General features: G+C 41.9%; 1 protein-coding gene across 2 annotated transcripts; it reads right to left on the bottom strand.

Moving 5' to 3' along the window:
* Positions 1 to 232: 232 nt before the first annotated feature.
* On the bottom strand, positions 233 to 27960 carry PTCHD1 (patched domain containing 1). 2 transcript variants are annotated; one of them, XM_015634961.2, is made up of 3 exons: positions 25726 to 25815; positions 12090 to 12282; positions 233 to 7630 (listed from the first exon to the last, which is right to left on the bottom strand). In XM_015634961.2, the coding sequence occupies exon 3, from the start codon at positions 7602 to 7604 to the stop codon at positions 5976 to 5978; it is 1629 nt and encodes a 542-aa protein (XP_015490447.1). In that variant the 5' UTR covers positions 7605 to 7630; positions 12090 to 12282; positions 25726 to 25815; the 3' UTR covers positions 233 to 5975. The 2 variants fall into 2 exon arrangements, with proteins under 2 accessions (XP_015490447.1, XP_015490437.1); XM_015634951.3 differs by lacking the exon at positions 12090 to 12282 and having other exon boundaries at positions 25726 to 27960.

Raw genomic sequence — 27960 nt, forward strand, 5'->3', positions numbered from 1 at the left:
GTAGCAGTTTGGGAGTACAAGAAGCAAAGAGAGAGACAGCCATTTTATTTTAGGCTTATGCTATACATTGAGATTCATTATACAATTTTTCCCCTAAATTAATACAAAAATAGTAAAAATAGGTTAAAAAAAGCCTAAATGAAAACCCCTGACATCTTGCAAGCCATTTATTTGATGCACAGATTAAGACTTCTTGGAGCTTAAATAATCTAGAATTGTTTCTGCTGATCTATTTTTTTTGTTTGTTTGTTTGTTTTGTTTTGTTTTGTTTTTCCCAAAAATTAAAAAAAAGTAATGACTTGCAGAATGCCAACGACATCAGAACAATTTGTGCCTGAGAAGCGGCTGCCCCAGGCAGGCGCATGTGATGCTGAGGTGCCCTCTCTCCAGACAGGAAGCTGTGCCAGGACAACAGGGCAAGGGGTGGCATGTCAGGGCATGCCATTCTGCTCCAACCCACGCACCATGGACAGGAATTTGTGTTCAAATGCTCTCCTGGGATACTTTTGTCATATCTTTCTCAAAACAACCCAACCAAACAAGAAGTCCACCATTGCGCTTTCCTGGCAGTGGATGGGTTTCACAAGGGCTTCCCTGGGGACTCATCCCCCCACAATCTGGAGCTAAAGCTTCTCCCTGCTCTCTAATAATACTGAGGAGGAGGGATAAAGTTTCCCTCCCCACTGCACTGAGCTGGGGTCACTGGGGGTGCCCTGCAGCGATGGTGTAGTGACTGGCTGAGGGTGGAAGATGCTTCCCACCTTTGGGAGGGGGCTCTCCCCCCTCCCCACCTCCTTCTCATCAGACTTGTGCGTACCCCAGAAAGGCTTACTTATTTCACAATATTTATAAGAAAATAAATGACAAGTACTTTTAGTGATAAATGTAGGGATAAAGCCACGGAAGAAATACTTTGTCCCTACACAGTCTAATTGTTCAATCTGATTTTTGTGGGTCAGGGTTTTAACATGTGCAAAGGCTGGGGAGGAAAAGGCTCAGAATAATTCTTTCTAACCAAGAGCTTCCAGAAAGTGGTTTCCTACAGGGCTCGTGCCTTACCATGCAAGCACTGGTTCAGCGGAACCTGCCAGCAGTGCTGCCACAGTGTGAGAATCGTGAGGAGCTGTTCCTGCACGGGAGCTGATGCTCTCTGTGGCTGCACACCCCGAGAACCCCTGGGCAGGGCTGTGGGATGGGGACAAGGGAAATGGCACCACCACAGCCCCTGATCTGGCATCCCCAGTGCCCACACAGCAGTGCTGTCCCTGACCCTCCCACACTCCCATCCTGCTGAGAGTTCCCAACCATGCCAGAGGAGCTCCTGTAACAGCAAACCCAGAGCTGACTCCTATTAACTTGGCTTCCCTTCCCTTTGTCTTGCTGGACATGCTATTTTCTTCCCGAGTTAATAAAATAGGAAAAAACACCACTTTCTAAGTATTGAAGTCATCAGGTCTTCTCCCACAACCCACTTGCTCTGCTGGCTCTGTTTTTCAGAGGAGCCAGTCTTCCTTCTGGACTCCCCTGTTCCCTGTCCACTTGTGCCACCACTTAGTTTTGTTTTCCCTTTGAATAAAAATAAAGGTGTTGGCTGATGTGGGATTTCATGGCTCACAGGAGGACAGTCAGTCTAGAAAAAAACATTTATAAGTACACCTTTCAATTTACAGTACATGTTTTACCTGAATTCAGCGCTGGCTCAGAAGGCTTCTGAGAGCAGATGTGAATCCTCTTGTGACTCAACATAACCTCAGGCCACTTTGGTACTGTATTCCCTCCAGGTTCATGCAGTTGACCATGATAACTGTATTTGCTTGTCTTTGGAAAAGAAGCTCTTTTTCTTTGACAGGTTTTCCTCAATATTTCCAGCTCTAGTTTTAATCTAACTAGAACATTTTCACATTTCTGCTCTGGGCAGAAAATTCTGTCTTCATCAATTAATTTTTATAGCATAGTTATTCCAGCTATAACAAATTTTCTTTATTTTTTTTTCCTCCAGTTAGAGTAAATGTAAATTGAAAGTGGACTTGTGCTAACACAATATCAGAAGTTATATTACAAGAAAACTGGATTGATCTTGAGGGCCATATGCACGTAGGTTGGCTCTTTTTCCCCATGCTTACCCTGTAGTAAAAATATACTGTACACCATACTTTACTGTATGGGAATTTTAATGTTTGTAGAAGATATATGTGCTCAGTGAGCCATAGTCCTACATAGTTTTGTTAGCCTTAGCTAAAACTTTCACTGTTAGATTTTAGTCAGTGCCTGACATACTCTGTTCTACCCACTGAATTTATAAAAAATTGGATCATCTATATTGCAAACAAAACCACAGTGATACCTGGGCTAAAAAGCCACTTAAGAGTATGACAAAAATCTGCTTAAGCCTAGGTAGTCTTCCAAACTGGAGGTTCACCGGTAAGGGAAAAATCTTATGCACAGTTAGCCACTGGGAGTGCTTTGGACTGAGAACAGAGTGCTGCATCTGCACCTACTAAACAACAGGTGCAGGGAGGTCCATTGACTTTGGTGAAGATAATTGCTCCAGAGGAAAAAGTTGAAGGGGAGGAAGGCTAAAGTGGCTTAGCATAGTCTGAAACCTTGAGAACATGGTTCATGTTGAGGTATTCAAGCTACCTGCAGAGAAGGAGCACTTGGTGCATCCCTCAGACACATCAGGATTCAGGCAGAAGTCTCACGGACCTGGGCTGAGTGCACCTTGGACACTTCCATGGCTGTAGCTTGCCAACCCTGGAGGTGGGGAACAGAATGGCAGCTTGATGTGAAACACAGTGAAAAATGTATGTAAGTTGGGTTTGGCTCTGTTCTGGGTTTTCTCACTTCTGGGGATGCTCAGGTCTCCTGTGTGTCCTATCCCCCTGTGGAGAGGGACATGGCTCCTGTTCTCCATCCCAGTCTTGGGTGGCTAGCAGGATTTACTGGTTACTGGAGAGGGTAACATGGCATTGGGAAGAACTGCCAGGAGAGGACTCTGCCCTTAAAAAAACTTTTAGGAATGGGCTGGACAAACATCCTTCAGAAATCATTTAAATGTTGTTGGCTCTGCCCTGGGGGCAAGGGCATGGACTGCGTGACTTCTCACCCTGCCTTCTGCAGACACTCAAGCCTGTTCTGCAACACTTTGTCACAGAAATGCCTCCACATCCTTTTTCCGACAGGTTTGGAGATAGAGAAGTAATTTTATCCCTGGTTTTATCACCTTTCTTGAAGATCTCTGAAGGCCTCACATGGTGAGATTTAATAAGAGATCTGTGAAACTGCGAGCTTGTCTTTGGACATCTCTTTAAACACGCTCCTGCCTATGCACTGCAATTAGACGTGAGGTTTATGGTAACTATCTCAGCGTCTGGTGTTTGCAAATGATAGCATGAGGGATAACAGAGGTGTAAAATCAGTGCTCACCATGTATTCCTCCCGGCTGTGTACAAGCAACCTCTTTGACACATGTCCCATTTCCAAGTGTCCCACAGGTCAGTAGATTACTGCAGAGGAATTGCAATTCCTCTGTAACTCTCAGCTAATTTGCTAATGCCCTCAGAAGTTTAAAAGCCACTGCAGGTGCCTGTTGACGAGCCAGGGGACAGGTGACTGGTATTTAAACAACATACTGATGATCACAGAAAATCTACAGTGAAATATATTTAAGGAATATTTTTTGGCTGGAAAACATAGCCCCAAGCCTGAGTCTAAGGAAAACAGGGGAAACAGATCTTTTTCCTAGCCTTACATTCATTTGGCTGTCTTCAAGGTGTCCGCCTGTGTTCTGCCAAGGCTGAAGTTGTTGTTACAGATTCCCAGCTGCTACTGAAGCAACTGTTGTTTACTTAAGCAAAGAGCCTGTGCATTCCTGGACGCAGCTTCCTTTCTTCTGGTCAGGGAAGGGACTTATCCAGGGGAAAGTAAATGTTGCCAGCTGCACTGCTGACTTGTTTCGCGAGTGAGAATGTAACATTTTGCTTCAGGGCTAAATATCTGGTTATCTTATTTTCCGCTAGGAAGGATGAGTCAGAAGTATTTCTTTGCTTGAAAATTAATATTCAGTAGGTGGCATTTGCAGGTTTTGCACAGGGCATTTGAGGGTCACTGGGATTTGGATGCTAAAGAGACGTTTCATGCAATGAAGCACATCCTGTGTTTGTGACCAGGGACATCCTAGTGACCATACAGGCACCACAGGCAGCCTCCTGAGCCATGGTGCTCCTAGTGCTCCAAGCCCCATGGCTCTTGCAATACCCCTTCCCCTCCAGATACTGTTATTGAAGCAAACTTTGTGCCAAATGCTGAAAACTTTTCAAGTACTCTTAGTTTCCAGATGAGCTGCAAAAGGGAGTCTGGTTGGAATACATTCATGTTGCACCACAAAGCAACAGTCCATAGGAAACCACCTGTCACAGCAGCCAGCTTCTGGCTACTGGGTTTTCACAGGCAATGCATGGCTGGAATACTCCCAGCAAAACCTACAGAGTTGGCTTACATATCCCCACAAGGGTTCAACCACATGATAAAACCTTGCAGTAATGAGCCTGTCGCTCTTAAGGATGGAGAGGGCGGAGGAGGGAAGAGATGCTGCTTTATCTGTATTATTCCACATCACAGATGCTGACAGAATTATTGATTTAGAACTCACGGCTCCAAAAAGACTCAGTAACGTAATCTTTTTAAGTTGTTTTTTTTTCCTTTTTTCTTTTTTTTTTCCCTCTCAGATGTGATGTTTTCAATAGGTCCTTTAGATATGGGCTCTTTGGGGACATTATTAAACTTGCTGCTGCTAAACCACAATCCCAACCTTCAGTTTGTTCCACACAACTCTTACTGTCTACTGGAAGAGCCCATAGCTGCAAGGTCTATTGCTTTACAGGTACTCTAGGAAGATTGAGGGATTAAGTTATACATTATGTAAAACTACCCACTAATCCTCTTAGTGTGCATTACCAGTGAATGGCCTGAAATAGGCTCTCACTAAAAGAGCCCTAACATTCACTTTCTTGATGACATTTTAGTATTTGAGGTTTGCATCATGGATTTTGGTGCTGAAATATTCAGTACACCATCTTCTGTCTGCTCCTAGATCCACTCATATGTCTCAGTAGAGTGCTAACAAAATTACAGTTGGTAAAGCAGATTACATGTTTAACTAGTAGCGAGACATGTATAAAATAGAATTATATATTTTATAGAGTGACAGAGTCACATGGATTTTTTTGGTCCTTTTTTTTGTTCTTTTCTGTTTTTATAAGAAAAAGAAAGAGCTATAAAACCATGATTAAAAATGTTACAAGGGATGATTTCCATTTAAAAACAATGATACTTTTAGAAAAAAAAAGTGATTTATAACATAAAAGTGTTTGGAAAGCACTTGGTTGCTGTGTACTGCCTTCTTCCCCAGTACAGTTTGTTATCTTTTATATAGTCTTGCATAAATGTTTAGATTAGGGGAGAAAAGAAAAATTAAATGTGATGGCAAAGACTTATAAGAGCTGACTCACTGACTTGAGTTATTGCTGTGCAGAAAGTTTGTAAAGCCTTTACATCCAGCGAACATTTAGTGCTACTTCAGCCTTGACAGTTGACCTTTCAACATGATTTGGTTTAGCCACAATAATTGCAGCATCTGCAGTACAGGCGATACAGACGACTGCTTAAGAACCCAACTTCTTCCATTAGATCTTACTTCATGCATCTAAAATTTAACCTCTCTTTGCATGGGTGTGCAAATTCTCCCATATTACCTGTTATAGGAACTGAGCAAGGTACAATACCCCGGCTCTCTTTTTTTTTTTTTTTAATTTATTTTTAATTTCTCCCATAATTTTGAATATTCCTGGATTTAGCTTAGAGGAGGGAGAGGAAAACCTCCAATCTCCTTCCTGTTCCCACACATTTAATCAGTACTGGTTTCTTTTTTTTTTTCTCAGTAAGACCTAGTGTAAAAAAGCAACCAACAAATCAAGTTAGACTGTTGTAATTTGGTCAACCACTCGGGTGCTATCCATATCCACCATTTCAACACACTCTATTTCCTCACGGTTTTCAGGATTCTTCTTCTCTTTCCTCTTCTTCTTGGAGGGTGGCAGGAAAGTCAATATCACAGGTAAAATGGCAAAGCAGTGAAAGAAGGTGACTAATGCTATTAAAAACAAGCACCTGAACAGTGTACGGGTCAGATTTGAAGGCACAGCTGCAAGAGGAATCAGACCAACAATATAGCAGAGGTAGCTCTGCAAAATAGCTACCCCATGCACTTCCAGGGCATTTTTCACCCATTTAGTTCTTGTGAACTCTTTGCCCAGGACAAAGGTTGATAACAGTGGAGCACAGTTGTCAATTGTGTAATTAATTCCGTAAATTAAGCACAACACAGAAATACAATCTAGTTCCACTTTCCACAAAGTCATAAAACCTATAACTCCAAATTCAACCGAGGCAACAGTTAGAGTGAGCCAGACATTGATCAGAGAGTCTGCCACCAGGAATGCAGAGAAGAAGAGCAGAAATAAAGCACTAATGCAGGAGTTTTGTAAGGGGGCTCCCACTGAAGAGGCATAACGATCCATGTACACAAATGATGGATTGAAAACGATGAATTTCACCTTGGAGGTGAGAGAGAGCTTCCTCAGTGTCTCCAGGAGGTCATAAAGTTCTTCCCTCTTGGTTTCCATTGTCTTGGCCACCAAGAACATCCTGGAGGCCACAACATCAACTTCATTGTTGTATTTCTTGGAAAAGATGATATCCTCTGAAAAATGGGCAAACTGAGGGGTCTTCAGGAACGAGTTCCTCAACATATCAGTGAAATTCTTCTTCGGCAATCCAGTAGATATGTTGAGTTTCCTAAGATAATTTAAGTAGCTTTCGAACCAAGATATCCTCACAAAGCCCTTGGTATACTCCAACACGTCCTCCTGGACACTGGTGTTCCAGTACTCGATTGACTCATAGATGTAGAACCCGATGACCGGGCTGTAGTTACTGAAATACTTCTGCTGGGCAGTTGTGTACTCAATGGTCCGAGTCGCAGTCGCTACGATGTTGCTCAGGTCTGACCCCTCACTGACCTGCAGGTAGCCCATTAAGGCAAAGGAAATATAAACAAGGTAAAAGAGAACTACAAAAGGCTTGACGTAAGTGTTTGTTATCCAGTCACAATAGTAGCGTTTCAGGAACCACACCAAAAGATGACTCTCGTAAGTGTTCGTTTCCTCTGAATCATCTGTGTCCTCACTGAATCTGGCTGTCAGAAGAAACCTATACCATGCAGGCTTCTCTTGCAATACCTCTGGCTTTGGTACCTTTCTGCAGAAGATACTATGCTGGTAGTTGTTTTCTATGTAGCCAGTAAACACCAGGCTGGAACCATAAAAGGAGAGTACATAGAGGTAGTTGAAGAAAATTGCAATACAGGAATTGCAGCAGAAAATCCTGGCTGCTTCAATGTTAGTGAAGGGACTGGCACCTATTCCAAAAGTGACCAGGTACATGGCAGTGGTGAGAGAAAACGAGAGCATGGAGTCTGCAAATACAGCTGCAGTCCTCTCTTTAACATGTTGGTCTTCTCTAGTTTTCCTCCAGGAGGACAACATTTCAAAAGTCCCATACAACCCATGACCTACAATAGAGAACAAAGGTAGTGTTTAAAGTATTCAAATCCCGAATTACACAGAAAAAAGTAACGTGGACATACTAAAAGGCTCGAAGGAGACACAACTGGATGCTACCAGTGCTTGAAGGAGACGTCCTGCAGAAGAGAGAAATGATTATGGAGGAGAAAAACACAGAAGCGCATTTGCTACCTGCCTAGCAAACCTTACTGCTAAAGCTTGAGGAGAGCTCTGCACTGCTGGCACAGGATTCATGGGTTAAAAAAATAGGATTTTTTTACTCTGCATGGCTGTTAAGTTTCATTATTTCCGAGTGCCTGTGATGGAAGATGCTTTCAAATTAGTTTTTCCTGGTGATGGTATCAGACCTGTGGTGAAAACAAAGAAATACAACCTTGAAGTGCCCATGCTGGAAGCAGAGCATTAGTTGGCTGTTGTGTAGAAAATCTGTAAAAAATGAAAATTCCACATAAACTGAAAGTTGTCAATTAAATCAGTTATTGATTTCTCCACTTCCTGTACAAATTTTCCATCAGGAAAAAGAAATCCTAGAAATTAAACAAACAAATAAAGCACAAATAAATTTTAGAGGAGAGTCGTAAAACTGATATGGAGCTGCTTAAGGCATATGTCTTCTTTATAGATCTAAGAGCTTATAAAACCAAATACAGCCCTATATTTCTTGGCAATGCCTACATTTTGTAATGTATTTAATTGACTCTTAAAATGGATATACCATTCATAAAAGGAAAAGAAAACCTGTTGACGTAAAATCCTGTGTTTAACCCCCAAGTGCAGGAAAAGTACATGGTTTTATTTTAATCCCTGGTTGTTCACCTTCCTCTTACAGTTTCTGCATTGTAAAGATGCATTTGGAGGACACAGATTTCTGCTCTTTGGTAGTGAACCTGAGCTGGGAATGCAGCCATTGACCCTCTACCAGGTGAGAGGAGCTGAAGTAATCGTAGTTTAATGATTTACACAGAGATAAACAGAATACAGTCTTTGTGTCACACCTAAAATATGAGATGGTATTATTTTCTCATAATAATTCATTGCAACATTCATCTTAAGAGATCTTTTCCATATAATCCCAGCCTCTTTGCTGCCTTTTAATTCCTCCTCCTCTGTATTCTTTTGCTGATTTTGCTGTCACTTGTCTACTTCTCTGGTCTGCTCCTGGATTATCTCCAGAAATTCCCAAAAGTCAGTCCACTGTGCTTTGCTCTTACCCATCTTCTCTGATAGTATTAGGCAAAATGATCAGTGCTAAATTAGTTGCTGATAACACTGAAGAGCAATCACTGAACTTCTGAAGCTGATGTTCCAGTCAGGAAGGTCAAGGTAATTCACAGATCTCTCTTAGCATTTCAGGCTGTCTGCAGAGTACTAAAATTGCTGTATCAGCTCTGTTCTATCCACCTGTAGACAATTATCACTTTTGCTACAAAGGCTATAAATACCAGTCAAGAAACCCCAAGCAAATGAGGTGTTTTGAAGAACTGGAACACCACATGATATATTAGGGATGTTGGAACTAGACGATCTGGAAAGTCCCTTCCAGCCCAAACTGTTCTATGATGCTGTGAGTTTAATCTTAAATGTGAATAAATGTGCTGTGAATTTATTCTTCTCATACAGGCTAAGTATTTAATTAACTTGACAAAATAACCCTTTTGTGGTCAGCACCTTTTACTTTAGGGGCAGTTGTTGCTGAGTCACTCCACCCTTCCTGAAATCTGTATTTGGACAGATGGCAAAGCTGGTCTCTCTGTTATGCTGAAAAGAATAGGTATGGAGTATTTTATAAAGAAGTCACAATACAGAGCTCATAAGAAGAGACAATAGGACAGCTGGTGTATCTCCTTATCACCTGGTGTTTAGTGTAACAAAGTCCACACTCTGATGTATATCAGGTATTTCACCTATTTTGTTGTTTAGAGTTGTTGCATGGACCTCAAATGTCCAATTTGTAGTAGTATTACAGACCTGGCTTTGGTATTCATCTTAATTTTCCCCAACAATGTTTTACAGCTGCTTTCAGAGGCCAGGTCAAGACTGTCAATTTGATAACTAGCACTGTGCCCCCTCTTAAAGCTAATGGGGAATACTGGAACTCCCCAGACATAAAACCAAGCAAAAAGCACAATCAGTGACTGGCACCCCGTTGCTAATTATGCTTCAAATAGTTATGTTCTAGGCTCGGTAGGGAAAGCTATTAAGCTTGCTTTCAGTGTTCTTTGTAAAGACAGACTGACCTTTATTTAAATGTAACTGATCACTTGCCAAAGTAAGGAGTGAGAGGTTTAATCCATTTATGGCTCCCATGAGTCCTGCAGACAGGCTCGTCTGCGAATTTCACATGGCATCATACACATTAGCATTGAGTGAACAAAAACAGAATAAAATGAAGTCATTGAATATTACAAATTACTTCCATCATGAGCTTTAGCTATAGCATGTTTTTGTAAAAAAAAAATAAAAAAATTCAGCATTAATAAGCTCTTGCCTAAAAATACTCAAATAGCCATATTAATTTGGAGAACCTTTGACTCTGCAATAAGAGAAGTAAACTAGAGCTAGTTAAATATGACGCTGAACATGACGTTTTAATGGGTATAAGGCTTTGGACAACGCCTGATAACATGACTTCTGATACCACATTCCTTCTTTAAGCAGGAAAGATAAAACCATAATTTGCTCTTACATAATCTTCAAGACTACCCTAAAATGGAATCTGATTTAGAGAACTGCTCAAGTAAATTCATGAAGAGGCGTCACCACATGTGCTCCACAAAGTCAAGAGAAAAATATTTGGATACTCTCCTATTTTCGGATAGGTTCCTTTTGTTGTTTGCTACACAATCTGTGTACTAGGAGCTGGTATTTTCCTTCAATTGTACAGTTTGTGATTCCTCTGTCCATTTATACGATTTACATTCAGGAGGATATGCCTAAATGAAAAAACTGCAGACTTTTTGCACTAGTGGCACTCCTGACCTGATCCAGTTTTCCCCAAGAAAAGAATTAGGCCCAAACTTAAGCACCGATTAGGCTTGGAAGTCAAAAAATTATCTGTGTTGAGCTAGAAATTAGACCTAACCTAATTTACCTCTCTAAATACTGACTGTAATCATAAGTTGGGTAACAACCTCCAGCACTGTAACTCGCTGATGTTCAGATAAATCTAGCCCACAGAGACTAGGGCAGATATCTCCATGGAAGCATTTTGAGAGAATTTCTTTCACTTCTCTGTCATTTCAGAGTTTTCATTTTTTGCATGCTTAATCAATTTGCACCAATTACCTCTATTTCTCTTGCTGTTGCTACATCTACTCCATGTAATATTAATGAGACGAAGGCAATTTTTTCCATGTAAATAAATTCTGTAATTGCTTCAACTGATTTTCCCTTTTTAATAGAGATTTAGCCACAAATCCGTGATCATTTAGAGCAACTTGTTCATTATTCACGGTCATTCAGTAAATAATAAATATGAACTCAAACAGCTAATGGGCTACTGGAGATCTTTTCCTGCTGACATTTGCTGTTATGATTCACCGGTCGTGCCCTACAGTCAGGCTGTACAATCATGAGCTAACATGAAGTATACAGAAAGATGGAAGTTGTTTAAAAAAAGAGGTTCAGGGTCAAAGGAAAATGTTAAATGGATAGGAGAAAGGTATTGGACGAAATGGGAATCAAACTTTTTTTCTTATTCTCTTTTTCTGCTACTTTGCATTTAGGAAATACTCCTACCATGTGTTGGAGGACTGAGGACAGGCATATTGACTTTTGTAGCCAAAGAAAATGAAGAAGGAAATTACTGTTAATGCTAAGGAACTCACAGGCTTTTCATCCTGAGATGGGCTGCCTTTAATTTTAGAACCTGATAATAATAGCAATACTACCAATAAACCAAATAAATTAGGCCTAACTTAAATAGAGCACTTTTATGAGTAGCCCAAAAATGCTATAAAAAGTTTAATTTCCCTCCTTCAGAAAGAAGTTGTGCTGGATCGAACTGAAACCACCACACAAGTCTTTCAATTACACATGCTCTGCAAAATCAATGCAGAGCACACATCAGAAAAAAAGCACTTGTAGGAAGTTGTGAAAATGAAAGCAAAATTTTCTCTTCCTTAAAATTATCAAATCATTTACTTCATTTTAAAATACTACTTATGTGTAGGCATTGAAATAGTTCTTTTTAGTACCATTTTGAAACCTCAAAAAATAAATGCATCCTTTCCCCTGTTAAGTGGTTGCTCAAGCAAGGAGCCTTCAGGAATTGGCATGGGCAGCCCAGCCTTGCTGTTGGCTCTGCTCCTGACTGCAAACGGCGAGACCAAAGCGGAGGGAGGAGAAGGGATTTAAGCAGCCCTAGAGTCTGTGAGAGGGCAGCAAAGTGACCTTTTGGTCACCAAAGTCAAACCAGCTCTGCGTTTGCTTGGCTTAATTGCTTACCTGAATCAAGGGCTGCTGCCTGCTTTTGTAAAACAAGTGAGGGGTACGTTCAATTTTGCAGTACAATCAAGTGAAGTTTTGATCTTACTGTGGTAAGATGAGGCTTGGATATCCAAATCTTCTTCCATCAGAGAAATTAAGGGGAATGACTGAGAAAGAAGTTTTTGGTTCTTCTTGTTGCACTTTTACCCATCTATGAAAGTAGAGAATAATAGTAAACTGTGGGTCTCATCTTTTTTGTCCTTATTGTTTTGAAGCTTGTATGTTTCTGTAGGTGTTTGATACTCGAGTAAAATCTCTCTGATGCTCACAGGTTATGAAGTTCCAGCCTTCTGTGTGGAAGGTCACATTTCAGGGGTAATAGATTTTATTAATCCCATTTTAATGCAGAGGCACACCAAACACTAATAACAACAGATCTGCTCCTCAGGGAGGCTAAGTGCTGCATCAGGATGTATGGTGCCCATTAACTGCCACAATTAACACCAATAAAGCATCAAACTGACTTCCAGAGGGAGTAGACTTCAAGTGTGGCAAAGCTGGGCTATGGGATGTTTCTCCCTTCTCAGGTGTTACTTCCCCTCTCCTACTGAAGTTCTCTTCTCCCCCATGGCTGCCTGTTACCTAATTCAACTGTTTTAATCTGCACTGGAACTAAATGAATGGTGGGAATCAGAAAGTAGCCTTTATTTTATTTTATTTTATTGTTTTTTTTAAGGTTACTTTTGAAACAAAATCTTTTCCTGATGTTGATGGCACAAAAGACTGTCTGAAATGGGTAATGACTCATGGTAGGATATATGGGAGCCTTGTAAACTGGTTGGGTGAAAATTTGAAGTGGAAGCATGGTCTGATGGAATTTCTGAGGTTAAGTGTGGATCTTGATTTAAGATTTATGCTTGCACTGTAATAGCTGCACCCCTGTAACACTATCAGTTCAGCTGGACCAATGTTGTCCCACTCAGGTTGATTTAAGCCTGAAATCACTCCACCAAATTGGAGCACTTGTCTGCAAGAGGAATTTAGTGTCCTGTGAAAAAGGGTGTGAATGTACAGAGGGCAAACTATGTTGCACCAGCTTTCTTTGTGGATATCTGTGAAGCACAGCTTGATTCACATTCAAAGTGGAGTGAAATATCATCTGCAGAGACAAACACCAGATGAATTAACATGAAATAGCTAGGATGCTGTAAATTCATATCCCAGCTTGCTGCCAATGCGGGCAAGGTCTCAAGAACTGCTCTTGTGCAAAAATAGTACACAGGAGGTCAGAATCATATCGCAGGAATTGCCCTTTCCAAAACGGTACCTGCAATAACATATGATATAATGAAGGTGCAATGAATTTTCCTAGCTGACAGTATTAAAAATAACAATGTGCACCGCTCAACTCTAGGACTGCTTTCCACAGTAATGTCAACAAAGAGGCTGAGATAATTTCCCCCTACTGACTTATTTTTTTCCAGCTAGATCAGTGATCTCATCAGCTCCCGTCTTCTGACAAGCCAAGTGAAACTGCTAATCTGGACTCCCTTTGTCACAGGAGTTGCAATCAACCAGCTGTTGACTAAATACCCGGCCTGCCTCATGCAGCCTCTCCCAGCAGGCACGATTTCAGCCCAGAACATATAGCAGGCTCAAACTGCTGCTGAATGCGACAGGCAGGGCAAGAATATTTGCATCCAGCTGAAGCAAACATCTGGCTCCATACCTTGTTCTCACTAAAATAATGAAATACTATACTGAAACGAGACCCTTCAGTGTGCAGACAGAATCAGCAGCAAGCATAATTTCTACAACACTTTCCGCTGAGTGGATAACAATTCACTGGCAAGGGTTAAGCTGACCACCTATACCATTATTAGTGTGCTGTTGTAATAAACGCCAAACAATGTCCAACTTTGCGGCCCACAAATGGTGCAATACTCCAGTTTTGCTGCATGAATGTCAGACCTGAAGGAGGGTGTGTATTACTGAACATCCCACAGTGCAGACTTGTCTGTCCCAAACATTTGTGCTGAGCTAAGAAAATGCACTGTGAATCCTACTTGCTTTTCCTACACTTGCCTGTTTGTGGGAGCCCAGTTCACAGTGTAGAGTAAAATCCTAGAGGATACTAACATCCTGTAAAGTACTCATCTAAACAGCCCTGTTAGGAAGCTGTGTTCATTTCTTGGAAATTGTGACTAGGGGACCGTGGACTGTGGACAGTTGAGTAGTGTTAAATACATCCTCTTTGGCAAAGTGATTGAAGTCCCAGCCACACAAGCACAGCCTGACCTCATTTCATACCTCCAAGCACAGGTTCAAAGGCCAAGTGAGCCTGAATGCTATGTGCAGGCATGGTACATGGATTCAGGACACATGAAGAGCAACATGGGATGGGATGTACCAGTGTGAGCATAGGCTCACATTACACATTACATGTACACATTACAGTGCTTTATTTACCTCCTGTCACACAGACTGTGTGTCAGTACTGTAACTGCATTACAGGTATGAAAACATACCTCAAAAACTTGGTAACAGTACTGTTGGGTACATTCAGTATTTGCAATGATTGTTTTAAAAGCTACTAAATTTTACACATATTATCACCTAAGATGTATTATGGCTGCAGGTACTAACATCTGACTTGGGATCTTTCCAAGAGAGAAACACACTGAAATTAGGTAGGTACCTGTTAGGTATCTAGGCATGAAACCATTTGATCAATCTCTGGTTTTGCTTTATATTTGATTATTAGCCATTCACCCTTGAGTGTCAGGCTGATCTCTCCAACTGTGTTTACAAAAGCACTGGCCATCCCAATCAGAAAGCCCCATGCACACCCAAGTATTCCTCAACTTACCACCAGCACGAAAAACACAGTATCTTGGTGCATGCACACCAGACAAAAATCTGCCTCAGTCTCTGGAGAGAGAGCTGTGTTTTATACTGTATCTACTTGGCAACAAAATAAGAGAAACCAAAATGTTTAATAATACACTCTCAGAATGTGCTGTGTTTCACAGCTGTGGGCGGCTGTGCCCACAGAAACGCACCGTGAAGGGAAAGTGTCCCTGTGCAGCACACGCTGGCTTGGTGGGTGTGTGCAGAGAAGATGCCTTCAGCTGGTGCTCAGTGCTTCACACTGGGAGAACACAATGGTATTTTCAGTCGTAGATATTGCTGAAAGACTCTCTGGGCCATTAAGCCTGCACTCAAATTGCTTAATGCACAGTCAGGAAAGTGGGGTGTGTCTGGAAATCCAGCACAAGGTTGGGGACTCATTTAGGTCTTGTGCAGAACTCCCAGTCACAAAAGGGAGTAGGTTCCTCATAAGACTCATATGGATCTGCTGCACCAGAGTAATCCAGATCCCAGTCTTCTGGCAATGAATAATACATACATACATACATACTACATTTTTAAACTAAGCTTTTGGAAATGGAGCACCCAATCAAGTCTCTGCTCTCCTGCAAAACAAGCTGTTTTGGTAAGGTGCAGCCCTTTCTGACCTATACTAAAAAGTACACATTTGCACAAAGCAGGCATGGACAAAATAAAATCACCCCCTTGGTCTCACCCAAAGTTGTGGGGACACAGTCAGCAATGGGATACATGGTGCACGCCAACTATAAACTCCCCAATTCCATTTTTTATCGTGGCAAACAAATAATGTTTTAGAAAATAGTACAAGTCATGAGCTAATTTTAAAACCATGACCACATATTACATATATATATATAAACCATGATGACATGTAATTATTGAAATTATTGAAATGAAAATCCTTCTATATAAATCTCTAGTTTTGTGATATATATCTTGTTTATGTTTTTATACATACACAGACACAAGACACATATAAACATTTTGTAATTTTTCTATCTATATAGGGGGAAAAGAAACAAAGTGAATAAGAAGTATTTTAATAATTCTAATTAAATAGAATTAAACAATGGCATTCATAGTCCTAGACTTCACCACAATCCCTAATCAGCAATGGTGGTAACATGGTTCACCACTTTTTATTTTTGGAGTATGTGTATTTACTAATAAAAAAAACTTACTATTTCATATGGCATTTTCAAATTATTTTTTTAAAGTATACCAAAATTCTGTTTAAATTAACAGCTTCTGATTGTAATGATTATACATGAAATTCAGCACTTACATTATTAATCCTGAATAGACCCACTGATTTCAATAAAATAAAATTATTGATTTAGGTTTTGGGAGAATGATTGATGCTTTTCTTGTATCATATTTTACTTTTGAAACAATGTAATATTTGAGATTTTGTTGTCACAGTGATAGCAAAAATGTCACATAAACACATTTTAAAACAGATACATTTGAGAGAAAACTTGATTGGCTGTTGTATTTTGGTAAGCCAACTGAGTTATGGTTCAAAATTTAGTTTTTTATATAAGAACATTTAATTCCACTTAAAAATCAGTAAAGGGCTGTTTTGGCATTTAAGTAGCAGGCTGTCAGCTCTGTTTCAATGTGTCACTTGCTTTCCTCTGTTTTCACAAAAGACCTGGCAAAAGTTAAAAGTCATATTTCTTTCAGTGCAACAGAAGGAGCTGTGTGTTAGCAAAATTTGGTTTTAGCTGCTGGAATATTTATGTCTGCATGGCTTGCTCATCTTCTGACTCCCCAGACCTTTTGGAGATCTGAAGAGAAAGCATTTGAGCCAAACCTGCGCCGTACGTGCAAGTCTGTGCTTCTGGAGCAAACACCTGACTCTGTCTGGCCTCCAAAGGTCTCCCTGCCCCAAAGTCCTCCCAGAAACGCCTCTTCATCCTCCTTAGCTCCTGGGAATCCCCCAGGAAGCAGAGTGCCCTGCATAAGCTGTTATTTGAAGAAAGGGAGAAAGCCGCATGGAGGATGACAAGAAGAGGAAGGCACGGCTCTGCTCACCACTGCTGCTGGCATGGGGTGCAGACCCCAGGGTGTGTGGGGAGCCAGGACCACCCTGTGCACCACGGGAGCTGTACAGGATGGGAGAATGCCATGCCAGGACAGTAAAGGGATGACAGGTGTGGCTGGCAAGATGAATTTCCCCATAGTGCACATAGCTCAAGCCTCACTAGCTGAGGAGATGGTCACATGTGGAGTTGGTCTGTTAAGAAACCTGGGCTCATCTCACATATGACATGCTATGACTCATATCAGCAGACAAAACTGAAAACTGATTTTCATCACCAAGTGATTTTTGGACAAATCTTATGCATGCTGTGTAAAGAAGCACTTAAAAGTGAAGAGCCTCCTGCAATCACCTGTGCTAGGTTAATGTTTACCATGTTACAGCACAGCCAAGTGACATACAGCAAACCTCCCAAAAATGCAGTAAGACATAATGGACGCATTTGGGGCAAACGTGTTTTAAATGTGCTTTAAATTTCTAAGGCCACAAGCTAAAATATCATTTGCTTCTAGGAGTGCTGTCCCAGTGGAACATGGGCCAGTGGAATATGATTTGTTTACCACACTTCAAGTTCCTCCTTTTGTGGCGAGAAAGCTACAACTGCAACATCTCAGGCATACACTTAAATTCTCCTGTTATAGTGAAGTTTGTCACTACTCTTACTCAAAATATACAGATCAACCATATGTGAAACACAATGTTCAGAAAGTTGCAAATATTCAGTTAAAGCACATACAATCTACTATTTTTACTGATTAAAAAGAAAAAAATTTTCGAATTTGGAACTCAACTTGGGCTTTTCACAAAGCATCCAGACTTATTCCAGTTTATTTACTCCACCTCTGGATTCTCCACCAAAGGTTTGATGAGCTGAAAATTATTGGTCCCCTTTCTGCACACAAGCCTCTTGGCTTTTGCCTGTTTGGGGGAATGTAATTTATTTGAAGCTTACAACGTGGACCATCTCTCTCACAGCCAAATGAAATGAGATGAAGCCACATCAGTTCCTGCTGGCACTCCCCAGGTCTTCATTGATCACCCAGGCCCAGTGCATAAAGTGTACCCCAAACATATACACATACATACATACATATATGTATATATACACACACACATCCTACATGTATAGAGAGAAAGGGTTCCTTTCTTTAACCTCTCAACTTCCAGTATATTCTCATATATGTGAAAGTCTCTCTTGAGGGACTTATTGAAGAAAATCAGGATATCAGTGCCAAAGTCTTGGTACCTGTGACTGGGACACCTCTGACAACCTCCACTGAGCCCTTGCATGCACCGATATTCCCACAGTCAAAAGAATAAAGGCAGTAAAAGTGTAACAACTTTATGTTACTCTTTGCATAAATGAATGCTCATTCAGCATGCTGCATCACCTGTAACATACTTTTCACAAGTGTGTATTGGGGCACCAGAAATGAAGAGGAAATGGCTGTACAGCACTTGGTTTCAACATTAAGATGTTCTCTGGACTGACTTCCTCTCTTCCAAAAAACATTGTAAATTATCTGAGTCATCAGCAGACTTCTGAAGCCAAGAACTGTGTACGAGTGCAGGGATTTCACTGGGCTTTGTGGTGGTGAAGGGGGAATTCAGACACCATGTTGGCTGTGTGCAATGTGTGCCAGCTGCAAGCTCCACCTGCTGCTTTTGCACTGCTCAGGAAAGGGCTGGTGCCTAAACAAAACAGTCTGCCACCATTTGTTTTCAACTCTATTTCCTTCCCATACAATAGTGGCTTCTGTGTTTGAGTTTCTTGGGGGGCTTGAGACTCATCCTTCAGGAGGAGAGATGGATGAGGAAGACCAGCAGGTGAAGGAGGTGATTAATCAGCTCCACTTTGGGTGCAAAGTGCTGACTTTGGTGGGAGGACTAATTGCTACATTGAGTGAGGAGGGATAGCCTGGGAACCTACTTCTGCTCCTACTCCCTCTTCCACATGAGGAACAGAAATGCCAGGTGATGCTTGAAGGACTATAGAAGATGCATGGCTGCTTAGAGAGGTCAAAAAAGACTGAGGGACTGAGGACAGAAAAGAGAGAAGAAAAAAGCATGATGAGGAAAATGACACGCCTGGGATTCTGTCTGTTCAGGGTAGATAAAACCAGATAATTTGATTCATTTCTTAGAAGAGGGATGAAAGGAACAAACCACAAAATGCTTTAGGACTGTAACTGAGCTGTGCAGGGTTGAACTGGGAAAGCTGAGCAGATGGAGTGACAAAAAACCAAGTGTACTTCCAGGGCACTCTTGGAGTGCTTTGGCAGTATGAAAAAGGAAAGGATGAATGATGGAAATCACTGGGAAATCAGAAGCAGCTGAGATACAACTGCAGGGTATAGAGGGGACCTATCTGAGAGCCAAGGAAGTTGCTGAAGAATATAGGGAAAATGATGGGAGCAATGGGCCCAGCTGGGGCTGAGAAGAGAGGAGGATGAGCGAGGAGAAATTTAAAGAAAACCCAACCAAAATGGCAGAGGGAATGGCACACTGACAGGAATGTGAAAAACAGCAGAAAATATGAAGGAAGCTTAGGGAGACCAAAAGATGCAGGGGGTTGTGCAGGCATTAGGAAGAAGATGCCATGGCCTGGAATAGGAAGATGGGTGAGACCTGCTGGAGGAGACTGCCAGATATTGCAAAAGAGATGGATGAGATGGGAGAAAGGGACATGGGGGAAGCCAGCTGGGCCAGCTGAAGGAGGACATGCTTCCTCCCAGCATGAAAAGACAGCAGAGTCTTTGGACAGGTAAAGTTAGAAAGTTTAGCTGGGGAATAAAAAGCCAGACTCAGTAAGCTCCACATTTTTATTAACTGACAGCAGGAAAATTGGTGGAAAAATACTATACAAGGTCAAACATCTAGGGGTGTGTGTTACCTCTGTGTGTGAACTGAAGGGCACTGAGGAGACCTGTGGAGGGGCTGCTTCTGTCTCTTTGAAACTCTCTATATGTAACCAATGTTGACTCTTCAGCTTTATTGAACATAGCAAACACTTGGATGCTTGATAGGGAGGATAATGAATGCTTTTTGGGTGTATAAATCTGGCATGCATTGCAACTTCCCATCAGCATGTTCTTCCGGAGAACTAAGCAGCAGCCAGGCCAGGTGCCTCAGTGGCACCGAGGCACAGCACCAGTGAGCCCCATGTACTGGTGTGTTCTGGCCTGAGCACCTCAGGTTTTTGTGCTGCTGGTCAGATGCCCTGCTTGGTTTAGTTGCCTGTTGCCTTCAGGGTCTCTAACCTTCAGCAGTCCTCTCACTTGCCCTCCTGTGCTTTTCACTCCTATCATCAAACACATTGACCTCCCCTCTCCTTCTGTTACTGTTTACCTTCCAGCCTTCTTTCCCAGCTGTCTCTGAACTCAGATCCCATCTATGGGGCTCCATTTTGCATTTGTAAAGCCCCTGTACCAGTATCTCAGCTCACTCCTCCATCAGCACAGCTCTTCCCCAGGGAAGTCATGTGGAAGGTGTGTGTCCAACCAATCTGTGTTTCTAAGAAGTGACTGGAACTCCTCTGCATCTGTAAGGTGCCAGTATGAGCCCTGGTTCCTCCAGGTGCTTTCCAGAGTGCTCCGTACCTCACCTGCTCCTGTGCTTCCTCCCGCCAGACACAGCCCTGCAAGGGTGTCCTTCTCCCCCTGACTTTCCTCCACTTGGGACTGAACCTCAGGAAGACTCTGCTTGGGTTTTGCCTGACATTTCCACCTGCTCCTTCCCACTCATCCCTCCCTGGATCTCTCTGCTGACTTTTCCTTTTCTCTCTTCCCAGAAGGAGCGTGCTGCAGGGCGCGATGTGATGGAGGTTGTAAGGAGGGGTTTTCCTTTGTCCCTGGTTTTGATGAGTTTCACACACGGCTGGCTATCATTTCCTTTTACAGTGTGCTGCAAGCTCAAGCCACTCTCATAACTTCTACCTGGTTTTCCCCTGCCAGCACTGGAGGCTAAATATAAGCTCTCGGAGCTGGCCCTGTGTCCCTGCCCATATCTGGCAGCGCCTGGCGTTCCACCGCGGTTTCACACAGCCGATGCTTTTCACAAATTTGGCAGCTGAAGAGAGCCACTTCTCCCCGAGTAAGCTGTATTCATTTCTGAAGGAACAGCAAACACATTGCTAGTTTGCAGTGCAAAGGGCTATGTTGCAATTTTATTTTGAGTGCCTAGGTTCCACTCTGTCTCTGAGAAGAAAAAAAAGTCACGCCAAAAACTTGTTCAGACAGCTCTGGTTGTTGTCTAATGATTTGTTTGGTAACACTGTGATTTTTTTGAAGAAAACGGTATTTTTAAAGGTTTGGCAGTTTTTAAACAGCATTTAATGTGTAAGGGAAACTTGTGATGGATATATTAGCATCTGTGCCAGACCAAACATCTGTAGTTTTTAATGAAGAAAGCAACAGGAAATCAGAATTTTAATTCTGTTTTTCAGCTGACACTATAAATCAGCTATTTTAAATCCAACTTAGTTGTTGAATTTATTTTTTTTTTGTTTCTATGGTCAAAAATGAACAGCCCTAATTCAGAAAAGTATTCCACAAGAACTAGACATGTCAGCAAACTTGTCCTTAAATTACTTGTTTGCACACTGGTAGATGTGGATGGCAGTTTTAAAAAACCACAGAGACATGTGCTAATTCATACTACATCCAGACAAATGGTGGGAACCTGCTAATTTTCCCAGGTTTTAGGCTTCACTTTCAGGTTAGAAGGACCTATGTTAACCTGTAGCTGGAGAACAGCTCCCAGTTTGACTTGACAAGATATCCCAGAGGAAATAGTGGCCGCAGCCAGCCTTCCCTCGGCTGCCTCACCCCACAGCCCCTCGGTGGGGTCAGGCCAGCCCCAGCCTCCTGCCCGTCTCTCACAGCTGGACCTCCAGGCACCAAAGGGAACCTTCACTCTTATAGCATCTGCTGGGGAAGGGGGTCTCTGGCAACATTTCTCCTGGCTTCAGTTTTTGCCATTGAGTTAAAAATCAGGAACGGCAAAAAAGAAATCTTCCCCACCATAAAAACTGTCACAGTAGTGACAGACTATGTAGAGTCATCTTTTGTAAGCTGGGTTACAGTAATCTGCCTTAATTAAAAAGTAAATTAAATTAGAATAAACTACCAAGATTAAAACCAAAGTATGAAGTGTTTAAACTGGCATGTCATATTTAGCAGGTGGAGTAAGCAAAAGATATTCCTGCCTACACTTACACAGCCTGAGCTTAAGACTGTGATTTGGTAAATCATGATAATTTAGTAACTTTTTAAATTCCCTGTTGATGCAAAAGCTCAGGATTCAATGTCTACAGAGGCTAGTACCCTTCACTGTAGCTTGTTTGTTCTTGGAAATGGCTGATGAATAAGGGATGTCAAAGAAAACAGGATGAATGAAAGAAGTATTACAAAGCACTTTGATCAGACTATTTTCCAGACATACTGCCTATATGTTTAGAATGGGCTTGTGACTGGACAACCTATTCAGAAAGTAATTCTTGAAATACAAAAAGGTTGGTAATTGCAAAACATTGCTGACCAGCTAATACATCTTGGAGACAGTGATGGTCTCCAGATACACTTATTGAGGAGAAACAGTGTGAGATAAACAAGCTATAATTCAGTAAGGACAAGGGCAAACTTCTACATGTTGTTTGGAATAAATGACTGTGAAAACAGGGTAGAAAATGACATGAAGGATCTGTGAATTACCATGTACCACCAACCAAATGCCAGCCATTTCATACTGCTGAGAAAAGAATGAATGACATATGGCGATGTATGAACAGCAGCGCTGTATGAAAGATGTGAAAAATCATCCTCCTACTCTACGTGCTGCTGAAAGCCTCAGTCTGAATCCTGTGCCTGGATTTAGGCACCACACTCCACAGAAGATGTGGAATGGTCAAAAGAAAGAAGATTGCTGGAAGTCTGGTAAACATAGTCTGAGGAAATCTGGGATGAAAAGGAAGACTGGGAAAATGAGAGTGGTACCAAATATGCAAAGAAAAGAGAAAATAAATTATTTTCCAGATGCAGTGGATAAATGAGGAGGACAGCTAAGTTACAAAAGGGGAATTCAGGTTAGACATAATGCAAATGCTGTAGTGGTTGTGTAGTGAAACACAGGAGGAAGTGGTCCAAGGAGGAGACAAAGTGCTTGATGAAAACTATCTGTTATGAAAGATGTAATCTCATCCTGTGTCAAATGATGTCTGGAGAGTGTCCCCCGCCTCCGCAACGCTGATGAAAAGTTAAAAATCCTCAGCTGCTATAAACCAGGGAAGCTTCATTAATGATGTACACCAGTAAAGGGGCCATGCCTGAAATGTGTCCGGTGTAATAATTTTTCCTATCTCATTTCTGCTTTTAGCCATGAGATTATGAGTAATAGATACAGGGCTACATCGTTAGCCAGAAATCCTTTAGCTTTCTAAAGGTCAGTTAATCTATGATCTAATCTGATGGTCACTGAAATTAAGTGGAAGCAGTTCAGTGGGCTATAATGGAAAGTTCTTGGTGTCTGTAGCCTTCAGTTTCCTTGACTTAAAACATCCTTTATAACCAAACAACATCTAGGTATGAAATAAATTTCAAAATGCATGCTGCATCTTTCTGTTGTACTTCAGGAAAAAAAAAAAAAAAGGCCAACCTGCCTTTCTAGCTATCTGCCAGTTTAAAACAGTTCTCATTAAGAACTCCAAAATGCTGTCAGTGCCTTCTGTTCACCTGTTGATATTCCCATCCCCTGGGAGATTTTATGCAGCTGGGGAAGCAGGCAAGATTTACGTGAACTTGGCTGCTCTATCTTGACTTGTTCACAGTGGGAGCTGAGCTGCCCTTTTAAGAGTGGAATACTTCAACCAAGCAAGAACAAAAAAAAAAGAAAAGAGGAAAAAGAAAAAAAAAAAAAAAGGAAAAGAAAAGAAGAGTTGAGTTGACTGTACAGCTTGGCACTTAAAGGAGCACTAAAATAGGCATGTGAAACTTTTCATAGTTATCTGTATGTCCTTGAAGATTTCAAGTCTCAGCATTGTCACTACCAGTAAATTAAAGATCTGAGAGGTTGTCCCAGTGAGCAGATATTTGATCCCTAAACAAAGCTAATATTTCATATTTTTGAGTCAGTTTCCTCATGAACTTTCACTTCATATGTCTGGACATTAGACTGCTTTTCTGCTGCTCTTGTAACACATCTGAAAATCTCCCCCTATCTAAAGTTACACTTAATATACGCTACTTAGTTTGAGGAATTGAATTTTATAATACATGAACAGGCATAAAATCCCACCAAAGAAACCAGAGACTCAGGTCAGAAAGATACCCTTCTTTTGGCTCTGACTTTGTTGTGCTGCATTTCCTCTAGATTACAATGTAGTTTAATTTTCATCGATGTCATCTGAAAATGACAGCCGATGTAATGTAGCTGAATTCTGTTTGTCACTGAATATATTCTGTATGTTAACTGGTAGTGTGATGCACTGAAGCATAGTCTTTAATTAAAGCACAACAATACCACAGTGCAGCAGCACTACAGTACCAGCACGGCACAGGAACTTGGTGCTGGATATAAAAATAGCTCAAAACGTGTCATATCACTACATGATGTGACTAAGTCAGTGGAGACACTTACACTTGAAACCTGAAGTATTACTGAGCACTGATTTTCAGCTGGGGAAGCTGTGATCAAATCAATGCATGTATTATTCTCCACAAATGAATAATGGCGTGAACAAGGACATATTAAACACCTACAGTGCACAAAGCTTTTCACACTGGTTATGAACCAAACACAAACAAAGAGGCTGTGAACTCTCCAGAGCTCTCATTTTGTCTCCCATGAAATCCTCCTGCCTCTCTGGAGACAACATGCAGAATTCCCACAAATTGCCTGGTGCCAGCAGGAGAAGGCCCTGACTTTGGGTTGGGAGCAGGATCACCACACTTCTGTCTTCCCCTTTCCTACCCTCAAAGAAAACAAAACAAACTGAAACCACTCCATACTCCACAGTGAGTGAGGGTGGTACAAAACCCAGGGAGATAAAGATGTCTCTGCTGGCACAGGAGCGAGGGAGCAGCCAGTGCTGCTTCCCTCTGCTGTGGGATGTGCTGGTGCTGAGCTTGCAGGTCCATCCTGACCAGGGGTGTCAAAGTTCTCTCACCCAGGGCTGTGAAACCCTCCCTACACTTGCTCAGCCAACACAGGGACTTATGGAGAAATGCAACCCAGAACCAAGCACCACTCATCCCACAGGCAGGCACCTGCCAAGTCAGGACTGCATCACTGTGGTCTCCAAAGGAGCCAGCACTCCCTAAATGCCCAACATGGGCAGCCCTTTGATTTGCCAGCACAGCTGAGGCTGTCAGTGTTGCATGGGGACCACTGCAAAGGTCTCCCTCTGAAACCAGAATCAAACATCCACAGAGAAGCAGCAGCTGGGCTCCCTCTCTGCAAAAGGCATGGCATTTGCACATCCTTCTTCCTTGCTACTGCACAGACTCCACGTCCCACGGCATTGTGCTACGCCATACTGGAGCCCCAGGCGTGATTTTATCATCCAGGCACCATAAAAACAGTTTAGGAAAAGAGGCAGTATGGATCTGGCATGGGGCAGCACTGCAGGAATGAGACAACAGGAACCATGCAGTGATGCTTGTCTGCTTGCTGGGAAATGTGTCAGGGAGGCACAAACACACAAAAGAGAGAGGAGATAGTTACCTAACATGACGAAGGGGATTCCCAGGAAGGTGGAATTGTATTTCCCACCAGTGAGATTGATGATCCCGGCAGCAGTCAGGGTGGCAAGGGTCACTGTCAGCAATCCCAGCAGGCCAAGCCAGGGTTTGCTGCGGACACAGTCCTGCATGGAGCAGCAGAGAATGGCCAAGGTGACCACAAGGACCAAGCTTGTGATCAGGTAGCGTTCTGACACCCTGCTCGTCTTCTGGAAATCCTCCTTCAGCGAAGAGGAAGTGAAAGGATACATTTTGACTTTCCTGTTGGATTTCTGGAAAAGTTCAACAGTGTCACAAAAAATGGATTCCCACTTCTCTGCCACCATGTCATTCAGGGAGTTGATTGCCTGCAAGTAGTAGGTGAGCTGAATGGCTTCCGCAGACTTCACCCGGTCCTTGCTGTGCACAGTAACCCCACCGAGCTGATGCCCATTATACACTTCCCTGCCATCCTTTAAGTGAGTAATCGGATAAGTGATTGCAAAATTAGTTCGATTAGAAGAACGAGCAGCCTTTAATTCCTCCAGTACATGCACTATGTCGTCCACTATGCATGTCTTGTCATTGTTCAGGATACATATATGGGCAAATGTGTAATTGAAACCAGGTCTTTGAACTTGGATCCTGGTCACTGCAGAGTGCAACTACAAGGGAAAGAGAGATCACACACGTTATTCATCAGTTCATCTTGCACAGTAGCAGCCAGAACGACAGCAGCTCCTCACCGCCATCCCTTCTCTATTTGATCTAAGCAACAACAACAAAAGTTCAGGTGACCGCAATATTAACAGCACACTCATTGCAAAAACAACAAACAAACAAACAAAAAAAGGAAACATGCATCAAATCAGCAGTATTATTTCCCTATGTCCTTTGCTGGTAACTCTGGCATAATGTGACGTGCATATGTGCCAGCGCAGCTGCTGTTTGGCCTCTCTAAATAAGCAAACTCAACAGGTCCAGCTAAAGCCCAGCCATGTCCACGGACATTGTTGTGCTCAGGATTCCCCAATTACTCTCAGAGACCAACCTGAGGAACAGAAGGCAGAAGAGCACCGTGAGCCTGTGGCAGCCTGGCAGTGCAGGGGACCAGCACTCGCCCTGAGTAAAGGACAGGCCACAGCTGCATGTCCTACCTGTAGAGACTGATGGCAGAGCAGGGAAAAGAGATCTGGCAATAACTAATTTGCCCTCTTTTCTCCTCCCTCTTTCGCCCATCAAATCCTCTGTAGTCTGAGGGCAGGAAGCAATGGCAGAGACACACACAGGTTTTCTCTTGCTCTCTCTGAGAGGTTCTGTTAATTAGTGAGGGTCCCCTAACTTTAGAGTTTGTAGGTTATTGTTAGGTCTAGCAGCTCTTAGTGCACCTTCCTTTTTGTTTCTCATACTTCTTAAATTTGCCTTGCCTGAGCTCTGACCCCAAAAATGTTCAGTTATTTTTGAGCATCAAAAAGGCAGAAAAACTTACCATCTCTTATTGAAAAAATATAGAAAACTCTTGCAACACTTTATGAATTCATTTTAGAAAACATAGAAGAAACAAGAAATTTAAAATATGGCAAGAGAACAGCCCTAATAGGCTAGGGTTACAATGTTTTTCAAATTAAATATTGAATTTGCTAACATGTATCACTCTGTCTGATGACAAACACCGTTTAAAAAAATAGAAGATAGTGTACAGGAGAGCAGTAGAGCTTATACACTCATCGGGGGGCAATGGAAAAAAATGCCTAATAGTCCTGGCTAACCTCCTGCATCTGTTGAAACTAAACAATCATAAAGACTTCTGTGTGGTATTTGAGACTTACTTGCATCACCCCCTCTCCCCTTTTATATGGTATGATCATTCTGATTGTTTTGTGATTACATTGCACAGTCTGAGATGGGTATAAATTTAGTTATGTTGTCTCCATTCCTCAGGATAATGAGACATCATATAGACAAAGATGACAACATTCCTATAGTCTCATCTTGTTTCTCTAGCAGCTTGGGGGTCTATTTTTCCACCTTTGAGTAGTTTTAATTTTTTTGACAGAAATAATGGTTCAATACTGACACTAGGAAGATAAGTTTGGGAAATGAACTGAACTAACAAATCTTTTCACAGTACTGTGAGAACATGATACCTGGCCATGGTGAGAAGCAAAATTTTCCATTGTGGTAGGAGAAAAAAAAAAATTAACTGTCTATGCAACAGATTAGGGTCTTTCACACAACT

Source organism: Parus major, chromosome 1 (genome assembly GCF_001522545.3).
Source record: "Parus major isolate Abel chromosome 1, Parus_major1.1, whole genome shotgun sequence".
Taxonomy (NCBI): domain Eukaryota; kingdom Metazoa; phylum Chordata; class Aves; order Passeriformes; family Paridae; genus Parus; species Parus major.

Bases quoted from the DNA above. Each gene is read 5' to 3' on its own strand.
- PTCHD1 (XM_015634951.3), bottom strand. From the start codon at position 26,068: ATGGTGGCAGAGAAGTGGGAATCCATTTTTTGTGACACTGTTGAACTT. The intron at 7,631-25,725 runs GTAACTATCTCC...TCTCTATTGTAG, and splicing joins AATCCCCTTCGTCATGTTAG to GTCATGGGTTGTATGGGACT.